This window comes from Pomacea canaliculata, linkage group LG6, assembly GCF_003073045.1.
Source record: "Pomacea canaliculata isolate SZHN2017 linkage group LG6, ASM307304v1, whole genome shotgun sequence".
Lineage (NCBI taxonomy): Eukaryota > Metazoa > Mollusca > Gastropoda > Architaenioglossa > Ampullariidae > Pomacea > Pomacea canaliculata.
The window spans coordinates 21049944-21069720 of record NC_037595.1 but is presented as its reverse complement, the minus strand read 5'-3'; the positions used below and the strand labels follow the sequence as shown (position 1 = coordinate 21069720).

Sequence of the window (19777 nt, the reverse complement as noted above, 5' to 3'; positions counted from 1 at the left end):
ATGCTAATCTGTTTTCATCACTTTCAAAAAACCATTTCCCTTTCCAAAATTTAATCCTAGCCAACTGCATAGAAATTTGAAGTATTATTGCCACAGCCACAGAAAGAACAAAAACAGATTGAAAAGAATCAACATATTCTATTTAAATCACTTTCTTTGGAAATACTTTTATTGCTACAAGTTAGATTCTGCCTGGTAGCCGCACCTCAGGCTGTATAGTCCAAATCAATTATATCATCAAAGCTTGCCATAATTTTATTTTAAAATCTCAATGTGTTCCTTAAAAAAAAAAAATTCCATCGCATTTAATGTAAAGCTGGCTTTAAAGGTCGTAATTAGCTTAAGCTTACTGTCTCATTTAGCAGTATTATATAAATAATTGTCTATACATTGTCCTGCACAAATATTTTTAAGATGAAAATATGACGAAAACAGATCAAGCTTTACATCAAAAATGGATTTTTCTCTCCCACCATGCATCCAACTTTTATCCAAAAGAGAGGCTTATTAAAAGTCAAAATGTTTTATTTACAACCTGCTGAGTAAACGTAAAAAGTTACTCATAATTATGAACATGTGAGGACAAAAGGAGTTGTCTGAATGCCTACCATAAATTTTTTTTTTTTAGTGTATATATATATATTTACATACACTTTCACTCACTCAGTCATGTCTTCTCCCCTTACCCCCACAAACATTACACAAAGCAACAGAGATAAAATCATGGGGAAGAAATAGAGCCAAAACACTTGCAGCAACCGTAACATCAAGGTGAACACTACTCATTTGTAACAAGTAGCAGTTTTTTCTGCACAGATTTTTTCATTTATAAAAAGCGAAATCACTTCACGCACATGATTTGCACAATTTTCATTTTTCTAATTTGCTTATAGTTTTGCTTTTCCCAGCTGTACTCTGAGTATGGACCATGTGTCAATTCCATTAACATATGTCACTATCTTGAAGTCTCTGGCTGTAAATAGTTTGTATTTTGCTCCCTGCTTTCTGGAAATTCCAGCTTCTCACAAATTTCGTTTTTTACTTTGAGGTACTTGGAGACTTCATTGGGGTCAGTCAGGATATGAGAGGGTAACTGCAGGTTAGAGAGAGAGAGAAAAAAACACCCACAGTAACATGAAAGTATGAAACAAACAAACAAAATTGCTTCAAGTTAAATCTGTCTCATGAGTACTTAATTAAGAATTAAATGAAAATAAAAACTGGTTTGACAAAACCATAACCCAAGAAAATCACTATCAATGAGAAAAGTTTACAGGAAATAAGTGCATGAACTATCTACAGCAAAAAAAAAAAAAACGATTCTTGTTGGCAGTCTTGATAGCTATGACACTTCATCATTTGTCAGAAAACTTTGAATGGACAAGCTAGACTTTTAGATTATGGTTAAGATCCGTGAAGTTAAAAACACTTCAAATCATTACTTACTTTCAGGTTCCTCGTCATCTCATCTTTACTGGTATACTCTCTGATCAAGTAGTTCCATGATATCTGAAACATTTTAAACTGATGTGACAACATCTAAGAGCTTATCTAAGATGTACGCCTTTGCTTATATCAACAGTTTTAACCCCCAACTCCCTATCCCTAAGGCATTTAATAATTTTTCTTTTTTATTTAGTGACAGGTTATCTTATTAAACTAGAGTGTGGTTTTGTGTGTATGACTGAAACCTCAGCAAATCCACAGTTTGTCTGATCCACACCAAATTGGGTAGGTATATATTTTGATTATGGCTTAGTTGTAACATGTCTGGTAGATGCATGTTGCCCCTAAGCATGCTTCTAATGTTGGTAATTCCATGTTTCCAGTGGCTTCAAATGAAAAAATATTCTGCCCATGAAACTGTAATGTACCTATACCATTTGGGGGGAAAAATGGAAAATTTTGTATTTTGAAAGGGTACCAATGAAAGAGGGAGGTGAGAGGGGGGGGGAGTGAAAGAGGTGTCATAGCAGATGGAACCACAATAATTTTTAACCTCCCTTCACTTGTAATGTTGTTTCCCATTGCCAAACAGGAGCTGTCAACTTGTTAAGTAAGGGAAGTGTCATCAACAGAATAAGTATTCTGCTATTTCAGAATAAATATTCTGCTATTTCACTACATTGATGCCACGTATAAACAAGCTCACATAAAATTATCAGAAGTTGATAATAAAATCACAGCTAAAATCAACATTGCCAAAGCAGGGAAAGCCAGCTGATTAGTAATACAGTCGATTTCGGTTAACTGGACCACATCGGGACACAATCATTTTGGTCCTAATAACAGGGTGGTCCAATTACACGAATATGCCCTATATTACAAGACGGGACATGCTCTATGTAACATATTAAATGTCATTATGACCTTTGTCATCCAGTGTGATCTGATGCATTCTGTTGACCGACTGTACTTAAACAAAATCACCACAAACATGTAACACAGCAATGGGACAGCCTTCATTTTCCTCCTGCATGAAATAGCGGCACAAAGTTTCAATGCATTTCCTGGCATCCTATCCCTCTCACCAACTAATTAGGGCATCATCACTTTCCTGGTCTTCCGATGCTGTCATGTGTTTCTCTGCAATTCAAGCAACAATTACAACGTAGTAATCTTCATTTTCATTGTAACATTGAAGCTCCTTATTGAAGGATAAAAATTCTTAGTAATTTTCGACCTGTTGAAGTTCCACATTTCCGTATTTTTCACCATCGGCCACAAATATAACTGCTTGTAAGATGAACTTTGCACTGACTTCTCTGGCTGTTGATGATGAGGTCAACAAACTTTCTTCAATTGCTTCAAGAATGTAATAAGCCAACCTTGCACAATAGAAGGTCTTCAAATTCTTTTTATGATGCCTATGTCCATTGGCTGGACCAAAGCTGTGGTCCTTGGAGGTAGAAATTCCAGTTGTTGAATGTCTTTCAAGCAATCTAAATGAGGATGTGCTGCACAATTGTCGAGAAGCAGCAACACTTTTCTTGACTGGTGTTATAGCTGTCTATGTCAATCTGGACTTCCTTACCTTAGATAAAAGCACAAATTCTCCCGGGGAGCCCATATGTTGCTCACCCACAATATGTGGGCGACTTGGGACTTCGTTTGTTTATTCACTCTCACGTTCTCCGATTAAACGGAATTTGGGTCCAACTAAGCGAATAATATTAGGCTTATGCAATAGGATGTTTCGGTTCTTTAGGATTCGGTCTGAATAAGCGGTTGATTCGATTAACCAATGGCCTGATTAACTGGAATCGACTGTATTTTTAAGTCAGAGATAAAATATCAACTTTACAAAACTAGCAGGATCAAATCAAATAGGTGATCCATCAAATTGGAATGGTTTTAAAGTGCCACAAGACAATAAATAGAAACAAAATAGTTCTATTTACCTCATGATATATTCTGGTGTCATTGATACGCACAATGACTTCATCAACTCGCAAGAAAAATCTCATAAGAATGAAAAAACTGGTAGGCATCACTCGCTAGAATAAAAGAAAAAACAAAACATCAAAACTAGATCATGAAAAGAATACATGCTGTTTAAAAAAATGTAATACTAAAGAAGTTGTAAACAAGATGAATAAAAACCTGGATTTAAATAGAAGGTTTTCTGGCCACTAGAGGTCACACCTATGTGCAGTTACGCAAAACCCTTGTTAGGCTGATCTTGGAAAACAGAAATGTTATGTGGTTCCCAGCCCTAGAGAGATGGTCTACTGCAATAGAAAGAGTACAGAGACAGGCAACTAGATTATTATATTGTTTCTTGAAGTTTATCATACAAAGACTTACAGCTCTATAGTAACCTTCCCTTCAGGCAAGGCACATCTAGAGGATTCATACAAGCTTACAAAATAATTCACCAGATCAGTTTTGCTGACACTAACAAATTCTTTAAGTTTGATCAAATTTGTAAAGCAATGAAGACAGTCAACAAAGTTTACATACAATACAGTTACACTAACATTTGCCTAAATGTTTCTGCTCCTAGGTTAGCCCACCTGCAAATGTCTTCCAGAACACATAAAGATTGCATCGTTTAATATTACCACATTTAAAAACCTCCTGACTCCAAAATTTTAACGACTATGATTATGACAACTAAATATCTTGAGCCTTTCAGATCCAACCAATAACAGTAATATAAGAAACAAATAGACAATAAAGCTGCTAGCTTAACTGATAGTCTTGACCCATTACCTTATTAATTTATGATTTGACCCATAAATTCTCAAAAAAGATGACTATTCTTCAAAAATAATTATTAACAGAAAAAGCACTGAAAAAGAGAGAAAAATAACATGAAAGCCTTTTTTCTACTTTGTTTGGGATCTCCTTCCTTAAATTCAATTGAAACTACCATCTAAGGACCAGTTTGGAAATGTTATTTCACATTTTTGCTGCCATCTCAGCAGACTATGTGTGGCAAGGAAGGACTATCACTGTTCATATTTGCTTTTAAGGTTTATCATTAGTCCTATCAAAGGAGGGGAGGATTTGTGTATACATCTGCTTTCCTTACTGCTTGCAACTTCTTTGTCAAAGTTTTGTGCATGTGTAGCTTAAAAATTATTTTTATTTTTTGTCTTTGAATGAATGTTGGGAGATATCGCTCAATGTCTTGGTCCTCCCAAGGCTGTTGTCGTTGATCTCCCCATGATCATAATGTAGGTGGTACAAATATCCCATTACTTGCTCTGTGCAATGGGGTGATACAAATACCACCATTTCTTTCTTATGGTTTTTTTTTTAGTTGTTTGTTTTTGCTATGCATACAGTAAACAATCTATGTGTATAACAAATGAAGGAAAGTAAAATATCTTGGTGAAATATGTGGACAACATAAAATATGTGGACAACACATACCTTAAAATATATTTTTTAAATAATACACATGTATTTTTTAAAATGGTAATGCATAGGTTCTTGCAACTTAGAAGTATTCAGATTTCTCAGAAAATGAAATGACTTAGAAAATTCTTAAAAGCAGGTGGGTGGTGTGTTTGGCAGATGAAATACTGTCTTCATTCAAGGACATTGTAAAATACAGGAATCCCATTATGTTCATCAGAAATAAAGATAATGAAAAATGTAGGTGATCTGTGTTTAACCTTTCAGATCTCAAACATTTTACTGTCTTATCCAAATAATACACATATGTATATGACAAAATTAAAAAATACACCCAATATGACATAAAATGTGTGATGTTGGTGAGTGGCTGAAAATATAAGATTACATCTTACAATTTTAACACTGAGGATGGAACAGCCATTGTCAGAGAGCTCATCCTCAAACAGAACAACATCACTGTAGAAACCAATATTCTCTCGTCGCTTCAACTTTTCTATATCAATACGCTCAGTTGTTTCAGACACCTACAAAAAATATTTTGGCAATGAAAAATTCTGCATGTAACATCATGTCATAATATCATTTATCTTTAACAGAGTTTAATAGAAAAACTTCTATATCAAATCCAAAAACAATGCATAATAATTTCCAGCATGTTATAAAGCTTCATCTGTTAAAAATAAATCAAGATAACAAATCTGTAATCTGCAAGACAGTAATTCTTTAGCAATATAAGCAAGTTTGATGCAAACATCACACACACAATCAATTTTTAAAAATAAAAACTACTAAGGAGTCGGTTACCTTCATCTCACATCCTGGCTGAATATCCAGAGTTCCCTTGTAATCTGTTGTGAATGTCCAATCATATGGTTTTATCACCTTCTTAATATGCTCACATTCCGCCCTGTTGAAAGAAAAGGGTAAATAAATCTATGAAATAGGCTTTTTTGTTGACCATATATGCTTATCTCAGCACTAAAGAGTTAATCTGAGACATCGATAAGTTTCCACTTTCATTTGTAGCTCATTTTCCAGTAGCTATACTCAGGTTTATTCATCATAGTCCTGCACAAATCCCACTGACTCTAAACATTCAAATTGCGATGGCTTTTGCTTAAAAAAAGTCATATCATCATCAGTGGGCAAAGAAATGTTGCAGCTTTCATATGTTGCCACTTAACTGCCATTGTAGGCCTGAATGTACCTAAACTTGTCCTTCTCAGTTTTAAAACAGCATTGATATATACTCCCTTAGTTCTGGATTACTGACTTGTCTTGCTCTTGCCAGACCTAGAGCTTACCTAGCTTCCTGCCATGTTTTGGAAGCTGCCACCTTGAGATGGTCATTGTGTGCATCAACTCTTCTGAGAGCATCCAAGGCATTGAAGTGTAGGACAAAACCAGACTGGTGTGAAAGACGCAGTGTGTTATTTGCAAATATCATCTCAGGAATCTGAGGTAGCTCCAGTTCTGCCTCAAATCTGTTGTAATCCAAACATTAGGTTGCCTGCATTATCTGCTTTGCATCTCTCAAGGACAAGGAAGTCAACAAATCACTAGGTCTAGCATGTCAAATGCAATAAACCTCACATGACACAAACTAGAAATAAGTTATGATAAAGACTTTACCAATTCACATGCCACCAAATTCTCTTAGTCAAGATGTTCAGTATGAGTAGACAGAACTTGATTATGGTGATGGACAGTAAGAATATATAGTGTACACACACTGATAAAAATAACCTAAACAAGTTTTCTTTTATACAAACTTTCTAGCACTGATCGGGCTTAAACAATGCTAGCAGACTAGCCTTTCAAATGGAACATCATATTAAAAGCAAAATCTTTGGAATCTCAGCAGCTTATTTTCTGCATTTTGGAGACTCGCTCAATGTGTCATATGCCTGAAATAAAATGAGTTTTCTTTTCATTGTTCTTGTGTATGAAGGTTCCTCATCTCACATTCCTCAGCTACCCTTTGGGTATACAATAACATGATGCTTTTTGGAAAATTTTGCTCTTTAGATATAGTAATGACGACAAACATGAGGTAGGCAGGAAAAACTAGGGGGGTTGGAGGGGAGGAACTAAGACACAATATTTATGCCAACTCACTTTTTACGTTCTGGTCCATCGGATTTTAAGATATGTGATTTTATTGTGGTCACCTTCCATGGCCCAAATTCTGCCTCCTGCACTTCTGGTTCACGTGGTTGATTTGCCATTGCAATATAGTTCTCGTTTTTTTATTTATTTATTTGCTAGAAATAAGTTCCAGAAACTAAGTGGTGCTTAGATTAGAAATCTAAGTATTTGTGGATCCATAAGCTCTTCTCATTCCTATGCTGTATTTGTACTCTGGAACTGAAAAATAAAATATAAAAACTTGTGATGATTTGTGTAAAGCAGCTCGTTACTGACACAGAAATTCAGCACCAATCTCCATGGCACCAAGGTAATTTATATCCGACATCCATACTATTGTTTTAAAGTGCTGAATTTCTCGTAACTTCTAATGAATGCATGCCAAGAAAATAGCACCTTCACTTAACCACATCAACTTTTAATCAAAATATTTGTATAAAACGCCATTTTCACATGTGACATCTGGGCATGCCATAGACACGAGCTTTTGATGCCAAAAAAACCCCTTAAGTAATCCATGATCTAAAGCAAATCATCTGATTAGCAAACTTACAGCTCTTTGAAAGTCCGACTATATTATTTTTACTAATCACGCCGAACTTTACCTGACTAAAAAAATGTTGCCTTCGCTTAATCCAAAGCAATAAAGGCTTTATTAATTATTGTATGGAATTTGCTAAATCTAAACAAAAACAGTCCTAAAATTTAATAATTCCAAAATGTAAAAGAATTATATCCGAACGTTTTCAAAATAATCAGAATAAAAAGTCCTCGTCAAGCCTGCGGTTCACGTTTCACCATGCCTACCATTACAAAGAACATTCCTCAAATGGAACAAGCATAACCAAGACACATAAGCGATTTGAGAATATGAATAATCCGAGAAAGAAAATTTCAGGGATGTAAACTCTGCCAATGAGTTACACGAAACTATGCTTTACATTAAGAATAATAATTATTATTGACGCTTGGTTTGATCAAATCATCTGTTCGTGCATCTATTATTATCAGATGGGAATTCTCACGGCAGATTTTAAATTATTTATTAACTTTATTCCGCGTCTCCGTCTCGGTTATGTTTTTTAAAATATCGTGTACAAGAACAGTAAAAAGAAACAGCATACGACTTTTAAGAAGAAATTCAAAAGGTATGCGTGCGATTTATAAGACAATTAATGCAAAAAACCAATATCCTATATTGCAATAACCCTTGACTCGAACATTTTCTTTAGAAAAATAAGATCATAATTTTTTTATAGTATGCGCTTTGAGCCTGCCTATGAAGGTGAGGAACAAGCGCTAACAAATTCAACATATTATCAATCGGTCAAGCCCGTGGTCAATATGCTGTCTACGCACTGCAACATATATATATTATCTTCCTTTGCATTTAAAGATTTAAATGTACATATAAAGAATAATAATAATGAGATAATATTTTTAGAACAGAAAATGCTAGTACAAGCTGTAGTTGACAGAATCACTATGGACAGCAGCAGAACGATAATGTGTAAACTCAAACCCGGCAATAAGCCGGACAAGGGAGTCGCAGCGCAAATATAATCAAAACACAACAAAAAACAAACAAACAAAAAAAACAACAACAACAAAAAAAACAACAACAACAAAAAAGCAAACAAACAAACCAGATTTCAGTTACATCTCAGTAGACGGATCCGAACAGCTTAGTATTTAGTGTGCATGTGTTTGAGGGACACAGGAGAGCATAACTCATACTGTTGAATGGCAGAAAATATTTTACGGTATGAAAAATCGTAAGGATAAATTTGAAGAAAGAGAAACGACCATCTTGTCTTTAAAGGTTTTGCCAAGCAAAAACAGCAGCAGTCTCCAAATCTTCCTTACCCCTCGATCACTATACCTTCCCCTTACCTTTCACCCTGTCGACCATTTTTGCTCCTTTGAGTCCCTCGCTCTTTTCTTCTCCCTTTGACACCACTTGAATTCTCATTCCTGCCCCATCCGAATGTCACATAAAATGAAAGAAGTGTGCGTGAGAGAGAGAAAAAAAGGTGGGGTGGGGGGAAAGGATATGGAGAGAAGGGGTATAATTGCTATGAAAGAGGAGAGAGATGGATGCAAACAAAGGAGAGAGACGGGGGAAGACAGTGTACAGTCCTTCCCGATCTCCGCCTAGGGATACAAAGGGGCAAGGGGCGCTTGTCATTATATTCACGGTGTTTCCTTGTGACTTCCAGTTCAGTTCAGACTGACTATAATTTCTATAATTTCGCGCAAGGGACATTCGCGTATTAATTTCACGGTTACTAGTCATATGTCTAGGCAGCCATGCAATTCAAGTCAGAGTAAAGAATGTCTCTCAAAACTTATTGACCACAGGGACAGTGGACTGTGAATGGTTTGTTATTGGGCGCCAGCATGGGAATTTTTCTAATTTTTGTCGATTCTAGGCGTGACTCTAAGTCCCAGCCCTCTCCTTCCCCTTTGGTAAATCAGTTACTCGTTCGCTGCTGAGGCAGAGGAAAAGAAGTTTCCGGTCATAGGCAACTTTCTACTCCATAGCTGACATCAATAAACTATATTACGACCCCTACCCCGATCTCCCATCCCCAGTCAAGTCTGAAGCACCCCGATTCACTACGACGACTATGTCATGACAATGAGTAACGAAATTTGTTGCTCGATTTGGAATTCTAGGCTGAAACCATACTTTAAACAATATTTTTTGAAAACCTGCTGCTTCGTGCAGGATAGTATTTTTTATGCTTTAATACATGAGCATTGCATATATAATCATATAGGTGTGTGTATTTATGCCTACGCGAGTGCACCAAAAGATCTGAGGATAGTCTGACGCCTGGCGGTTCCGCAATGGCGACGGACAGAGAGGATTCTCGGACGCTTCAGATTCTAGAAGACATTCGACTCCACGCCGGCGCTGATGTGCTGCGGAGCCACATCCAGAGATGCTCGCGCCAAAAGTTAGAATCCTGGAAGGACGGGCATGGTCTGGATCTCCTTCACTATGCCATCATGGAAAACAGTTACGTGGCGGCCGGCACCTTTTTTGGACACGGCTTTTTCAAACCCCCGCACGAGCCCTCAACTGCGACCTGGTCCTATGTTCACATGGCTGCGGCCCTAGGCTACCGCTCAATCCTCTCGCTGCTACTACAAGAGCGACCCTATGACAACAGAAAGGTGACGGAATTTTTTAGAGTGCAATAGTCTCTAGCATGCAGTGTTGAACATCCACAAGGGCCACTTTGGACGGTTGTGGATGTCTCCATCACTGAGCAAATATTAAGTCCAAGTCCACATTTAAAGAGATAAAAAAAAAAAAAAAAAAAAGGGAAAAGAATGAAGAAGATGGTTTTTAAAAAAAATCGGAATATATTGTTCATATGTCAAACAGGACATAATTTATTTATTTTAATCAGGTAATACATCCATAATCTTCCCCTTCCCTGAAGACAATCCCGGGTCAAGGAACCTAGCTAAATTCGTTTATTTATTACCCTTTAATATCGAGAGTTTGTATCACTGTTTTACATTTTTTAATTCTCAGCTGTTAAATAATAACATTAGTTTGTAATTCCATTAATGTGTCGCGTTTGTGTTGTCTTCGCGTTGGTCCGGTTGGATGGTACTTGAGCTCGATATAGAACTCATAAATGTCACTAAAGCGGACATGTCGGGTCTTTTTTTTTTTTTTTTTTGGTCATAGTAAATTCAATTTACCATATCGATACGTTTTCGCTGCTTACTCATTAAAGAAGGAAAATAAGGCGAAAGCAAAAGAAAGAAGAAAAAATATTAAAAGGTTAAGAAACTGTAAGAAGGAATTAAGGAAAATGAACAGACGATAGTAAGGAAAAAGAGATGGACGAAGGAAAATATGAAGGAAGGAACGAAGAAAAAACATCAGAAAACATTTTTCGTGTACACAGGTTGGCGAGTACCATCCACCACTTTTGTCTTTTATGTAGAAACAGTTCTGTTTACAGATGGTGTTAGACTGGGTGACATTCAAACGCATTGTCATCCCTAAACTAAACACCAGCAAGACAGGTCCCACTGTACTGCCCGACACCTGCGAGGAGCGCAGCTTCCCGCTGTGGCCAGTGGATGTAGCCGCCCGCTTCGGTCACTTGGCGTGCGTCAAGCACATCCTGGACTTCCACATGCTGCGGGAACCCAGCAGCTCAGGCGGGACCACTCGCAGGAACGCCGCTGGCTACCTGGACATGGCCTGTCGCCTCGACTCGCCTTTCGCGCTGCGACTTCTGCTGACGGAAAGCGACTCCAACGGCAACGCTTCTGCCGACGTCAAGAGCGCACTGGACGTGGCGCTCAAGACGGCCAAGCCAGAGTGCGTGGACGCCCTCCTGCGCCATGGCGTCGACGTGAAGTCCATGTTTGGGGGCATGAACCTGTACCACGTCCTCTTCGCCTACAGCAAGTCCTTCCAGGAGGGCGCCTGCTCCCCGGCTCGCTGGAGACGCTGACGTCAGTGCTGCTACGTCAAGGACATGACGTTAACGCCGCACGGCCCTCGCGCACCTTCCCTCTGTACAGCCTGCTGCGATGCACGCGACTCACGGATGTGGCAAAGACGGCCCCTGCTGTGTTGGCCTCCTTACTCCTACTTTTGCAGGTAAACATCAATGAGCGTTTTTTGATTTGGAGACTAATTTACTGCTTTTTTGTAAACACCACCTTTGAACAAAGTCTCACTGCACCAATAGGTTAGTATTCTTATCCACGCATGCTTTCACTGCTAATTGTCTCCCTTTTCCTCCAGGGGAGTTTCTTCGTTCTTTCATTTAATTTTTTTTTTTTTTTAGTTTTTCTCTTCTTAAATTTTCAGTTATAGTTGCTTTTTGTAATTTTTTCTGATTAAAACCTACTTAGTGTTCACACGCATAATTGTTAATGCATAGCCTTCATGATGTTCACGTGCATAGCGTTCACAAGTAGCAAAAAATGTACTGGAGCTGTGGTGGTGAAGGTGCATCTGGTGGTTCGCAAATGTTGATTTGAACATGACACCATCTGCAGGCTGGTGCAGATCCAAATTTCGATGAGGTGCTGGTTGAAGAAGCTGTGCATGACGAGGAGCACGAAACAGCTTTCGGCAGGTGGCCGTACTCTTCGGCCCTCCACTGTGTGATGGATGCAGCCGTAAACTATGCGGAAGAGGTGTGTGATCATTAAATTTCAAAGTCGACGTTTTTAAAACTACTGATCTCGTTTGTACAATGTTAGCTACATGTGATAAGATAAAAATAATAAAGTTGAAAGTTGCCTGTTTGTAGTAACCGAGTACGACCTGCTAGAGAAAAATTATATTTACGAAGTATGTTCCTTTCAAGATATAAGTCTCAAATTCTTGAGCTAACATTCCCCTTTCGATTATAATACACAAACCTTCAAACATCAGGGTCAGAGCCATGCCTGGATACCTTCAAGTCGTCAAGACGGCAACCAGTAAGATAGCTTGGTAGGTTGGTAGGTTGGCTGGTTGGTTGGTGGGGCTTACGAAGCTAGCAGCTGAATCTACATCATAGCAGGATATAATACACACATGTACTACTTACTACTACTACATACTGTCTGCTACTACTACTACTACTACTATCATCACCATCCTCCTCATCATCAGACTTATACAGCACTGCATCCTAAACTAAACTCAGGCTTACCAAGCTATACTTTCACAAGATGATATATATATATCACGTGCACCCCCTCCCCAAACAAAAAAGAGCATACCAAGTTGAAACAACACATTACAACACAAAGATACAAGTCGTCCTTGAAGATAGAGGTTTATGGAAGACCATGGTTGCTCTTCCTCCAGATGTCACGGTATTCAGTCCAAGATGTTTATGAGGTACAGCTCGTGCAATCCATGATTTTATCTGTGAGAATAAATCAGCCAATACCCTGGATTCGTAGATTCCATCGCTGCTGTCTGCCTGGTCATGAGGCAGAGACAAGAAACCACATGACATTATAAATAAAAACATTTAATTTCTGGTGATTTAAGGTCCATCCTGCTGACGACGGGCAAAAACGAGGAAACTTGACCGTTAGTAAGAGAAGACTGGCAGTCAGCAGGAAAGTTGAAAGGCGTAGAAAAACAACAACACAAGGCCACAGGCAAGGAAAACTGTTCACTACGGAGAAGAGGATCCCAGCAAGAAATGTAGGCCAAACAACATACTAAAATCACAACATAGCTACGCAGAAAAACAAAAATACACAAAGAACTGCCTCCCTTCTATCAGTAAGGCGAAGGGACTTCCAAAAAAGAAAGTATCTTGCCGGAGGTGGAATTTAAACCCTCGACTCACGATCTTCACTAGGAAGGCAATGGTATAGTAAACTAATGCTACAGACGTGAGTTCTTTTTTTTCTGAGCATTGGCGAGAATATCGATGTTTGGAGGCTTGTGTCTTTCTTTCTGTCCTTACGTTTTATTTTTAATATTTTCACTTTTTACGTTTGATATACTGTGCTATTTATGTGAATTTTATTAAATTTTGACAAGAAACACACTCTCTTTTCCGTTTCTCGTAATACACCTTTCCCCTTTCTTAAAAACTACCTTGACTAATTGCATACCCAGTGTATTCTTATGCGCATTGAGCATTATTGATATAAGCCTGCAATTTATAAGAATCGTCATCATCATATTTCATCTGGAGACAAAGCAACTCGGTACTTAAGAGCAGGCTATGACACAGGTAACAGACAAGGAGAACGTCAGCATGTACATGTACAAGTGCTGCGAACTGCTCTTACGTCACGGCGCCGACCCCAGCTACGTCAGCAAATACCGCAACCACTACGACGTTGTCCGACGCGGCAATGTCCTGCACGCCTTCGCCGACGCGGCGGCGGCGCTGAATCACGTCGACCGAGCCTGTCTGCTCTGCTGCTACGTCACGGAGCGCGGGCTGACATTCCCGTGGACGGCATGTACCCTCTGACCCTGTACTGCGAGGCCATCACCAAGACGGAACCCAGCAGCCAGAACCGACGTCAGCATTCCTCGACTGTGGACGTGGCGGCGGACGTAGAGGTAGCCATACACGTCAGACGCATGGCGCGGATGTTGGGCTTCATGCCTCACGAGGCACACGTGGCCTGTGAACGAATCATTCGCGCCAAGGTTCGCATGGGCTACTCTAACCCCTGCTGGAAAGTAGCCCTGCGAGAAGTGGAGAAGTTTACCCTTGAGGTGAGCTGCCTGCAGCGGGTGTGTGCCCTGGAGGTGTGGAAGTCGTGCCGATATCACGTGGGCAATGTCTACAAAGCTCCCCATCCCCAATGCTCTCATCAGTGTGCTCATGAACCAGCTGTGACTGTCATCTCTGAAGCCTTCTTATACTCCATTCGTTCTTTTTACAATAGTTACCCATAGTTACCCCGAAGTTTCCGTAACTCAGAAACACTGACGCTAGTTGATTTCGAAGACTCTTCACGTTGTGCTTTTGGATGGTGAAAATTGAGCACAAAGTGGACTGATGGAAAATCTCTATAGAAATGACTGGCTGAGAAAGTTCGTTACCCTAGACATTTACTTGAAAATGTACCTCAGGTGGAGAAGAGAGTACCAACAAGTGTAAATTTACCGAATAAACTGTGAAAATACAAAACAAGTTGACGAAGCACCTTTTATTGATGCATAATTGTTTTGTATACGTTTAACATTTTGGCTTCGTTGATACTTTGCTGAACTCCTGTTCTTCAAACGTTTTTCTTTACTCTGCGTGCGTGTATACGAGTGAATATTTCTGGATGTATATTGCGTAATATGAGCAGATTCCTGAGAATGTGGGAATCCGCCCCGGGATCATGTTAAGCAATAGCTTCCGTGTATTGCAAAATTGCTAACTTCAAGCCAACTTTTCTATAAACATAATGGCTGACTTTAGGCTGTAGTCAAAATGACGTGTATTTAATCAAGTCAAGTGGGAGTCATTTTTATGTAGAAAAGTTTTCAGAAATTAAGTTGTCTAAAAGCGACATATAAACAGAGGGTTCCTCAATAGATGGTGATTCTGGTTAGAATGTGTTCTGCTACATGTCATTTGGGATTGCGATTTGCGCTACTTATTCATGCACGAGGGCAGTTTGAGATACAATAACGAGAGCAGTGTACTCAAACATTGCTCGAACACTCGATCATCACCTGACCCGGAAATTGCTTAAGCTCCGTGTTTAACGTACACAATAGTGTGCATAAGGTTTGATGGGACGTTAAGCTAGACAGAAACGTTATCAATGTTTCTTACAAATTAAATTTATTTTGTTTATGCATGCACATACTTTTTTCGAAGTACATTTCCACTGTTTTAAATGTAGCAAAGTGTCTGTGGCAATCGGTCAATCAGGCGATTGGTTTGTTGTCAAATACTGGTATCACTGTCTCTATTTTTTGTTTAAATGTTTGTGCCTGTGATGGTCCCGATGTACATCAGTCCATGCGTTTATTGTTGGTATGTATGTCTTAATTATCTCTTCCTGTCTCTGTCCGCATGTGGGCCGGTCTCTCTCTCTGTGGCTTATGTGTGTGTTTTGTGTGTGCGTGCGCACGCGCGGACGAACGATAATCGAGATTAAGCGGAAGGAGAAGACTACTCAACGTGTGAATGTAACACAAAAGTCCCTAAAAAGTTGCGATGTCCTCTTCTATCCCATCTCCTCCACCCCGATCTCCTCCTCATCTTCCTCCTCATCTTCCTCCCCTCGTATCACTCGTTCGATCTGATGAAACTTTCACAACGATTCGACCTTCATTGTTCTCTTTCGCTCTCACGCCCACGTGCGAGCTTGTACAACGCCCACTGACAGTACAGGCCACGTAATCGCAAACTTTCCTTCACACAGCCACAGCCAGTGTTCGTACCTTGTGCCTGACGAATAGCTTCCGGTGAAGAGTTTCCCCTCTCCTTACAGTCCGCCCTCACCGCCATGAGGCCGGCAGGCAGGCCAACAGTTTCGGCGCCCGTCTTCCTTGCGCAATGAAACCGCCGCTGTTTCCCTACGTCACGCCTTCAAGAGGTCAACGCCCATCGACACACCTGTGCGCCGTGCTCTTTGATGTCTCTTGTACGTCATTAACGAGTTTGCTGTTTAAAAAACGTGCGCGAGGTGGCCTTTTACTGTTCGCATACCTCCGCCAGTAAATTGCACTTCCTAAAGTCGCACGCATGCACACTCATTAACATAGTCACGAGAAGACAAATACCCGCTCTCTCTATCTCTCTCTCACACACACACGCACATTACAAATACGGGTACATATATAACGGTCATCATCCAGTATCTGTATACTTCTAGGCCGTGACTGACGCACGAACCGTGGCTTGACGTCACTGCAACTATGGCGACAAAATGGCTCCTACGATTGCCTTCGATTGGCTTGGGTCACCTTTTCTTTCTTCTTCTGTCTCATCGTCGACCGAGTTAAAGGTGAAGTTACTACCGCGTGTTCACCCACACGGTGCGATTAAATGGCCTTGCTGACTGTCGGAAAGTGCTGTCAAGAAAATCGACCGCAATGCTTAGGCCCGCATGACATGTCTGGTAAGATATTCTGGAACTCTGGAAGCACGTGGGGTGTGCCGTCGCCACGTTCGAGTACACTTTTCTTGCAATGATGCTGTGTGCCGTCATTACATCAAGCAACAACCTATTCTCAGTATACTGCTGCTTTGCCGGGTAGGGCCACTGGTGTAGGAAGATTTGTCCACTCTTTTACATTCGCCAAGTTAGGGGATAATCTTTAATTATTTTCCACGCTGTATACTTTTTTTTATACATTTATAAACTGTCTAAAAGGTCTGTACAAAGCTTCCGCTGCCCTGTTTCGTTAAAAGAAAAGAAAGTTGCTCCCATGACGAGCGAGCTAAATATGGTCAGCGTCTCGTCTCAAGGGAAAAGTTACCTTCTTGTGACGCCAGCTATAGTTTCGGGTCAGTAGTTTTACTTATCTGTGTGTATATTTAGTATCGTCTTGGCCTCAAACATCGCACACGACTTGAGAGGCACTCAACTGCACGGTCGTTAATTGATGGTGGATTGACGTACGTGAAACGTGTCTGACGTCTACAGAAATGCGACATCGCCCGAGGGATCCACGAGATAAAAGAACATTTTAAAAATTGATAAACGCGCGCGTGCACGCACGTACGCACAAACCAACAATAACACATACAAAAAGTAACCCGATCTGTGTGTGCGCGCGCATGAAATCTAGTCTTCCTCTCAAAACACACATTGCCGTTGCAGGACCCGTCTCCTCTGAATTCCCTCTCATTTCCTACGAAAGTGTATGTCAAGAAATATGAGCCGACCCATTGCAATCCGCAACATTTCCCTGAAGGCTTGATGGTCAACTAATCAAAGGAAAAATCAATCAAAGTAGCAAACTGGACTTAAAAAATAAATATTGATGTTCTGGCACCAATTCCCTAACGTGTTTCTAAATTTGGTAAAACGCTTTCGATTCTTCAATGAATTTAGTTTTATTGAAAGGTCCTAAAGATAAAAGATTAATCCTATGGTGCTATGGTGCAAGGATAAATCACGTCTAGCCGCCATAGTTATGAAGCAGTGTCCAAACTGCTGATGTTATCTCACCTTTGGGACTGTAGTTATAAAGAAGTGGCAAAGATTCCTTGTGGTAAAGTAATACAGAACAATGTTCGCAGGGGGATATACAATCTGTCGTTACTACGAAGACGATAAGATTTTCCTGGGTTCGACTTACATTCACTTTGTGAATACGGTCCCTGATCCAAGCTCAACTACGGAGCAGAAGGTGGTCAGTTGTAGGTTCAAGTGTCTTCTCTCATCACAGTGAAATATCTTCTAAGTCTTCACAAACTCCATATGCGGGTTATCTGACTACCAGTTAGATACCCTGTGTAGTTTTTTTTACAAACCATTCAAGTCGCACTAACCAAACCCGCTTTGTGGCTATGAGTCGTACAGCTCTGCCGTGCAGATTGCTCTGCTATTGTGTATATTAAACTAATCAAGGAATTATTATTATTATTTCTTTTGTCACTCATGCAGAAGCATCCACGTGTCACTTTACTTCCAACAGCATCCATTTTTAATTTGATAACAATGACGGCTTACCCACGAATATCACGTGATTAATTTATATTAAAAGTGTAGTGTAGTTTGTTTACATACAGCGAGCAATGAATGTACCATTACACTGAATAATAAATCTGCCCTGGGTGGTCGAATCGGTGAACGGTCGAATTGACCGGTGACCGCCAGGAATTGCTTATGTCGTATAATTATCACACGGAGCTCTCGGTAACAGGGGTGAATTAAGGACACTGCCTGCTTTTTTTTATATTTATAAAGAGATCGGCTAACAGTCTGGTTGGACTGGTCCATGTCAGGCTGCGTGTAAAGTTTCAGACAGAGTATTATTATCATCGTTGACGTGAGTTGTCATTGACAGCGGCACGTAGCTGACACAGAGGAGCATGACGTCAGCGTCACATCATAATTACGTGGCATGGCGGCCAGCCAGCCAGCCAGCCAGTCAGCCAGCTCACTATCTACATGCCCTGTGCTCTCAGTACATCGAAGGATAGGGGTCAACCCCTTTGCAAATTTCGGTCTCGCTACTGGGGAATGACTCCTCCACCCCCACATGACCTTATTTATTTCCATACGCGTTCATGGGAGCAAAGTTGCTGGCAACAACATCGATCAATCTGATAAGCTTTAAAGGATTTTAATAAAGTTAAATGATTAATTTACAGAACAAAACTCAATCGTCAGGCGAAGTATAGTTTTTACGAGGTGGTTAACAGGAAGCTGTGTCGTATTTCCAAAACCAGTATGCTTCAAATTTACTTCACATTAATCAACCCGGAAGTGACGAGCAAAACAACTAAGAGAGTGTGTCACACTCCCACGCACCCCCCCCCCCAACACACACACGCATGCACGCAAGAAAGAAGAAATATCTGCGGGTCTAAATATCTAAGAACATTAAATCATTAGGACAACATTCCTTCAACTGCCCCTTCGAGGACATCTAATGACTAAATAAATAACCAGGAAAGCGAGGAAGAAAGAAGCAAAACAACAACAACAACAACAACAACAACAAAATTAAAGGAATGAAAGAAAGAATAAAGAGGAAAAAAAACGAACAAGCGAAAAAGACTTGACACATATTAATTGATGTTGACCCAGTTGCGTAGGAAGATGCTCAGCTTCGGAGGGCGGAGAAAACTTCATGCTGACAGTGAACGACGTTCACATTCTTGCCTCCTCGGTACATTTTTTTAATGGGGGCGGCTACCCCCTTTCTCTCTCTCTCCACCTCCCCCACGCTGTTCCTACGCCACTGTGACCACCTTGGTTTTGCTGGTGTCGAGAGGACCAACGGTTAGTCGCAACTCCTGAAGGCAACAGAGAGCAAGGCAAAAAGCCATATGCTGAAAAGAATAGAAAATTGTCAACCCTACTCCTCCCACGCGTAATATAGAAAAGCGAATTGCATGGTAAACCATGTAAGTGCCGCCTAACACCCTCCTCTGATCGAGAAACAATTCGTATCCCGATCAACTATGACAAAAGCTGACTAGTACAGTTTCTGGGAAATCTCCCAGCCGCTGGGTGTAATCATGTGACGCGAGACTGCACTGAATGACTGCCGTCATTCACAAGGGCAAAGGTCGGGGTGAAGCTGCGGAAACGTCATCTTATCCAGTCCGTTATTATCTGC

General features: G+C 40.2%; 2 protein-coding genes across 7 annotated transcripts; one reads left to right on the top strand and one right to left on the bottom strand.

Annotated features, from left to right (window-relative positions):
* Positions 1 to 507: 507 nt before the first annotated feature.
* On the bottom strand, positions 508 to 9764 carry LOC112566352 (TIP41-like protein). 6 transcript variants are annotated; one of them, XM_025242503.1, is made up of 8 exons: positions 8911 to 9764; positions 6988 to 7236; positions 6174 to 6353; positions 5674 to 5776; positions 5262 to 5393; positions 3402 to 3497; positions 1447 to 1509; positions 508 to 1093 (listed from the first exon to the last, which is right to left on the bottom strand). In XM_025242503.1, the coding sequence occupies exons 2-8, from the start codon at positions 7095 to 7097 to the stop codon at positions 956 to 958; spliced, it is 822 nt and encodes a 273-aa protein (XP_025098288.1). In that variant the 5' UTR covers positions 7098 to 7236; positions 8911 to 9764; the 3' UTR covers positions 508 to 955. The 6 variants fall into 6 exon arrangements, with proteins under 6 accessions (XP_025098288.1, XP_025098287.1, XP_025098285.1 ...); XM_025242502.1 differs by lacking the exon at positions 8911 to 9764 and adding an exon at positions 7825 to 7892; XM_025242500.1 differs by lacking the exon at positions 8911 to 9764 and adding an exon at positions 7760 to 7842.
* On the top strand, positions 8100 to 15426 carry LOC112566350. The gene is given in 6 exon segments (XM_025242497.1): positions 8100 to 8165; positions 9837 to 10200; positions 11007 to 11481; positions 11484 to 11656; positions 12061 to 12201; positions 13752 to 15426. Coding segments are annotated over 5 exon segments (1365 nt in total). The 5' UTR covers positions 8100 to 8165; positions 9837 to 9870; the 3' UTR covers positions 13998 to 15426.
* Positions 15427 to 19777: the final 4351 nt, after the last annotated feature.

What these genes read in the sequence shown, in the direction of transcription:
- LOC112566352 (XM_025242503.1), bottom strand. Translation starts at nt 7,097, where the DNA reads ATGGCAAATCAACCACGTGAACCAGAAGTGCAGGAGGCAGAATTTGGG. An exon ending in AAAACATGGCAGGAAGCTAG is followed by an intron (nt 5,777 to 6,173) that starts GTAAGCTCTAGG and finishes TTCTTTCAACAG; the next exon opens with GGCGGAATGTGAGCATATTA. An exon ending in AGCCAGGATGTGAGATGAAG is followed by an intron (nt 5,394 to 5,673) that starts GTAACCGACTCC and finishes TATTTTTTGTAG; the next exon opens with GTGTCTGAAACAACTGAGCG.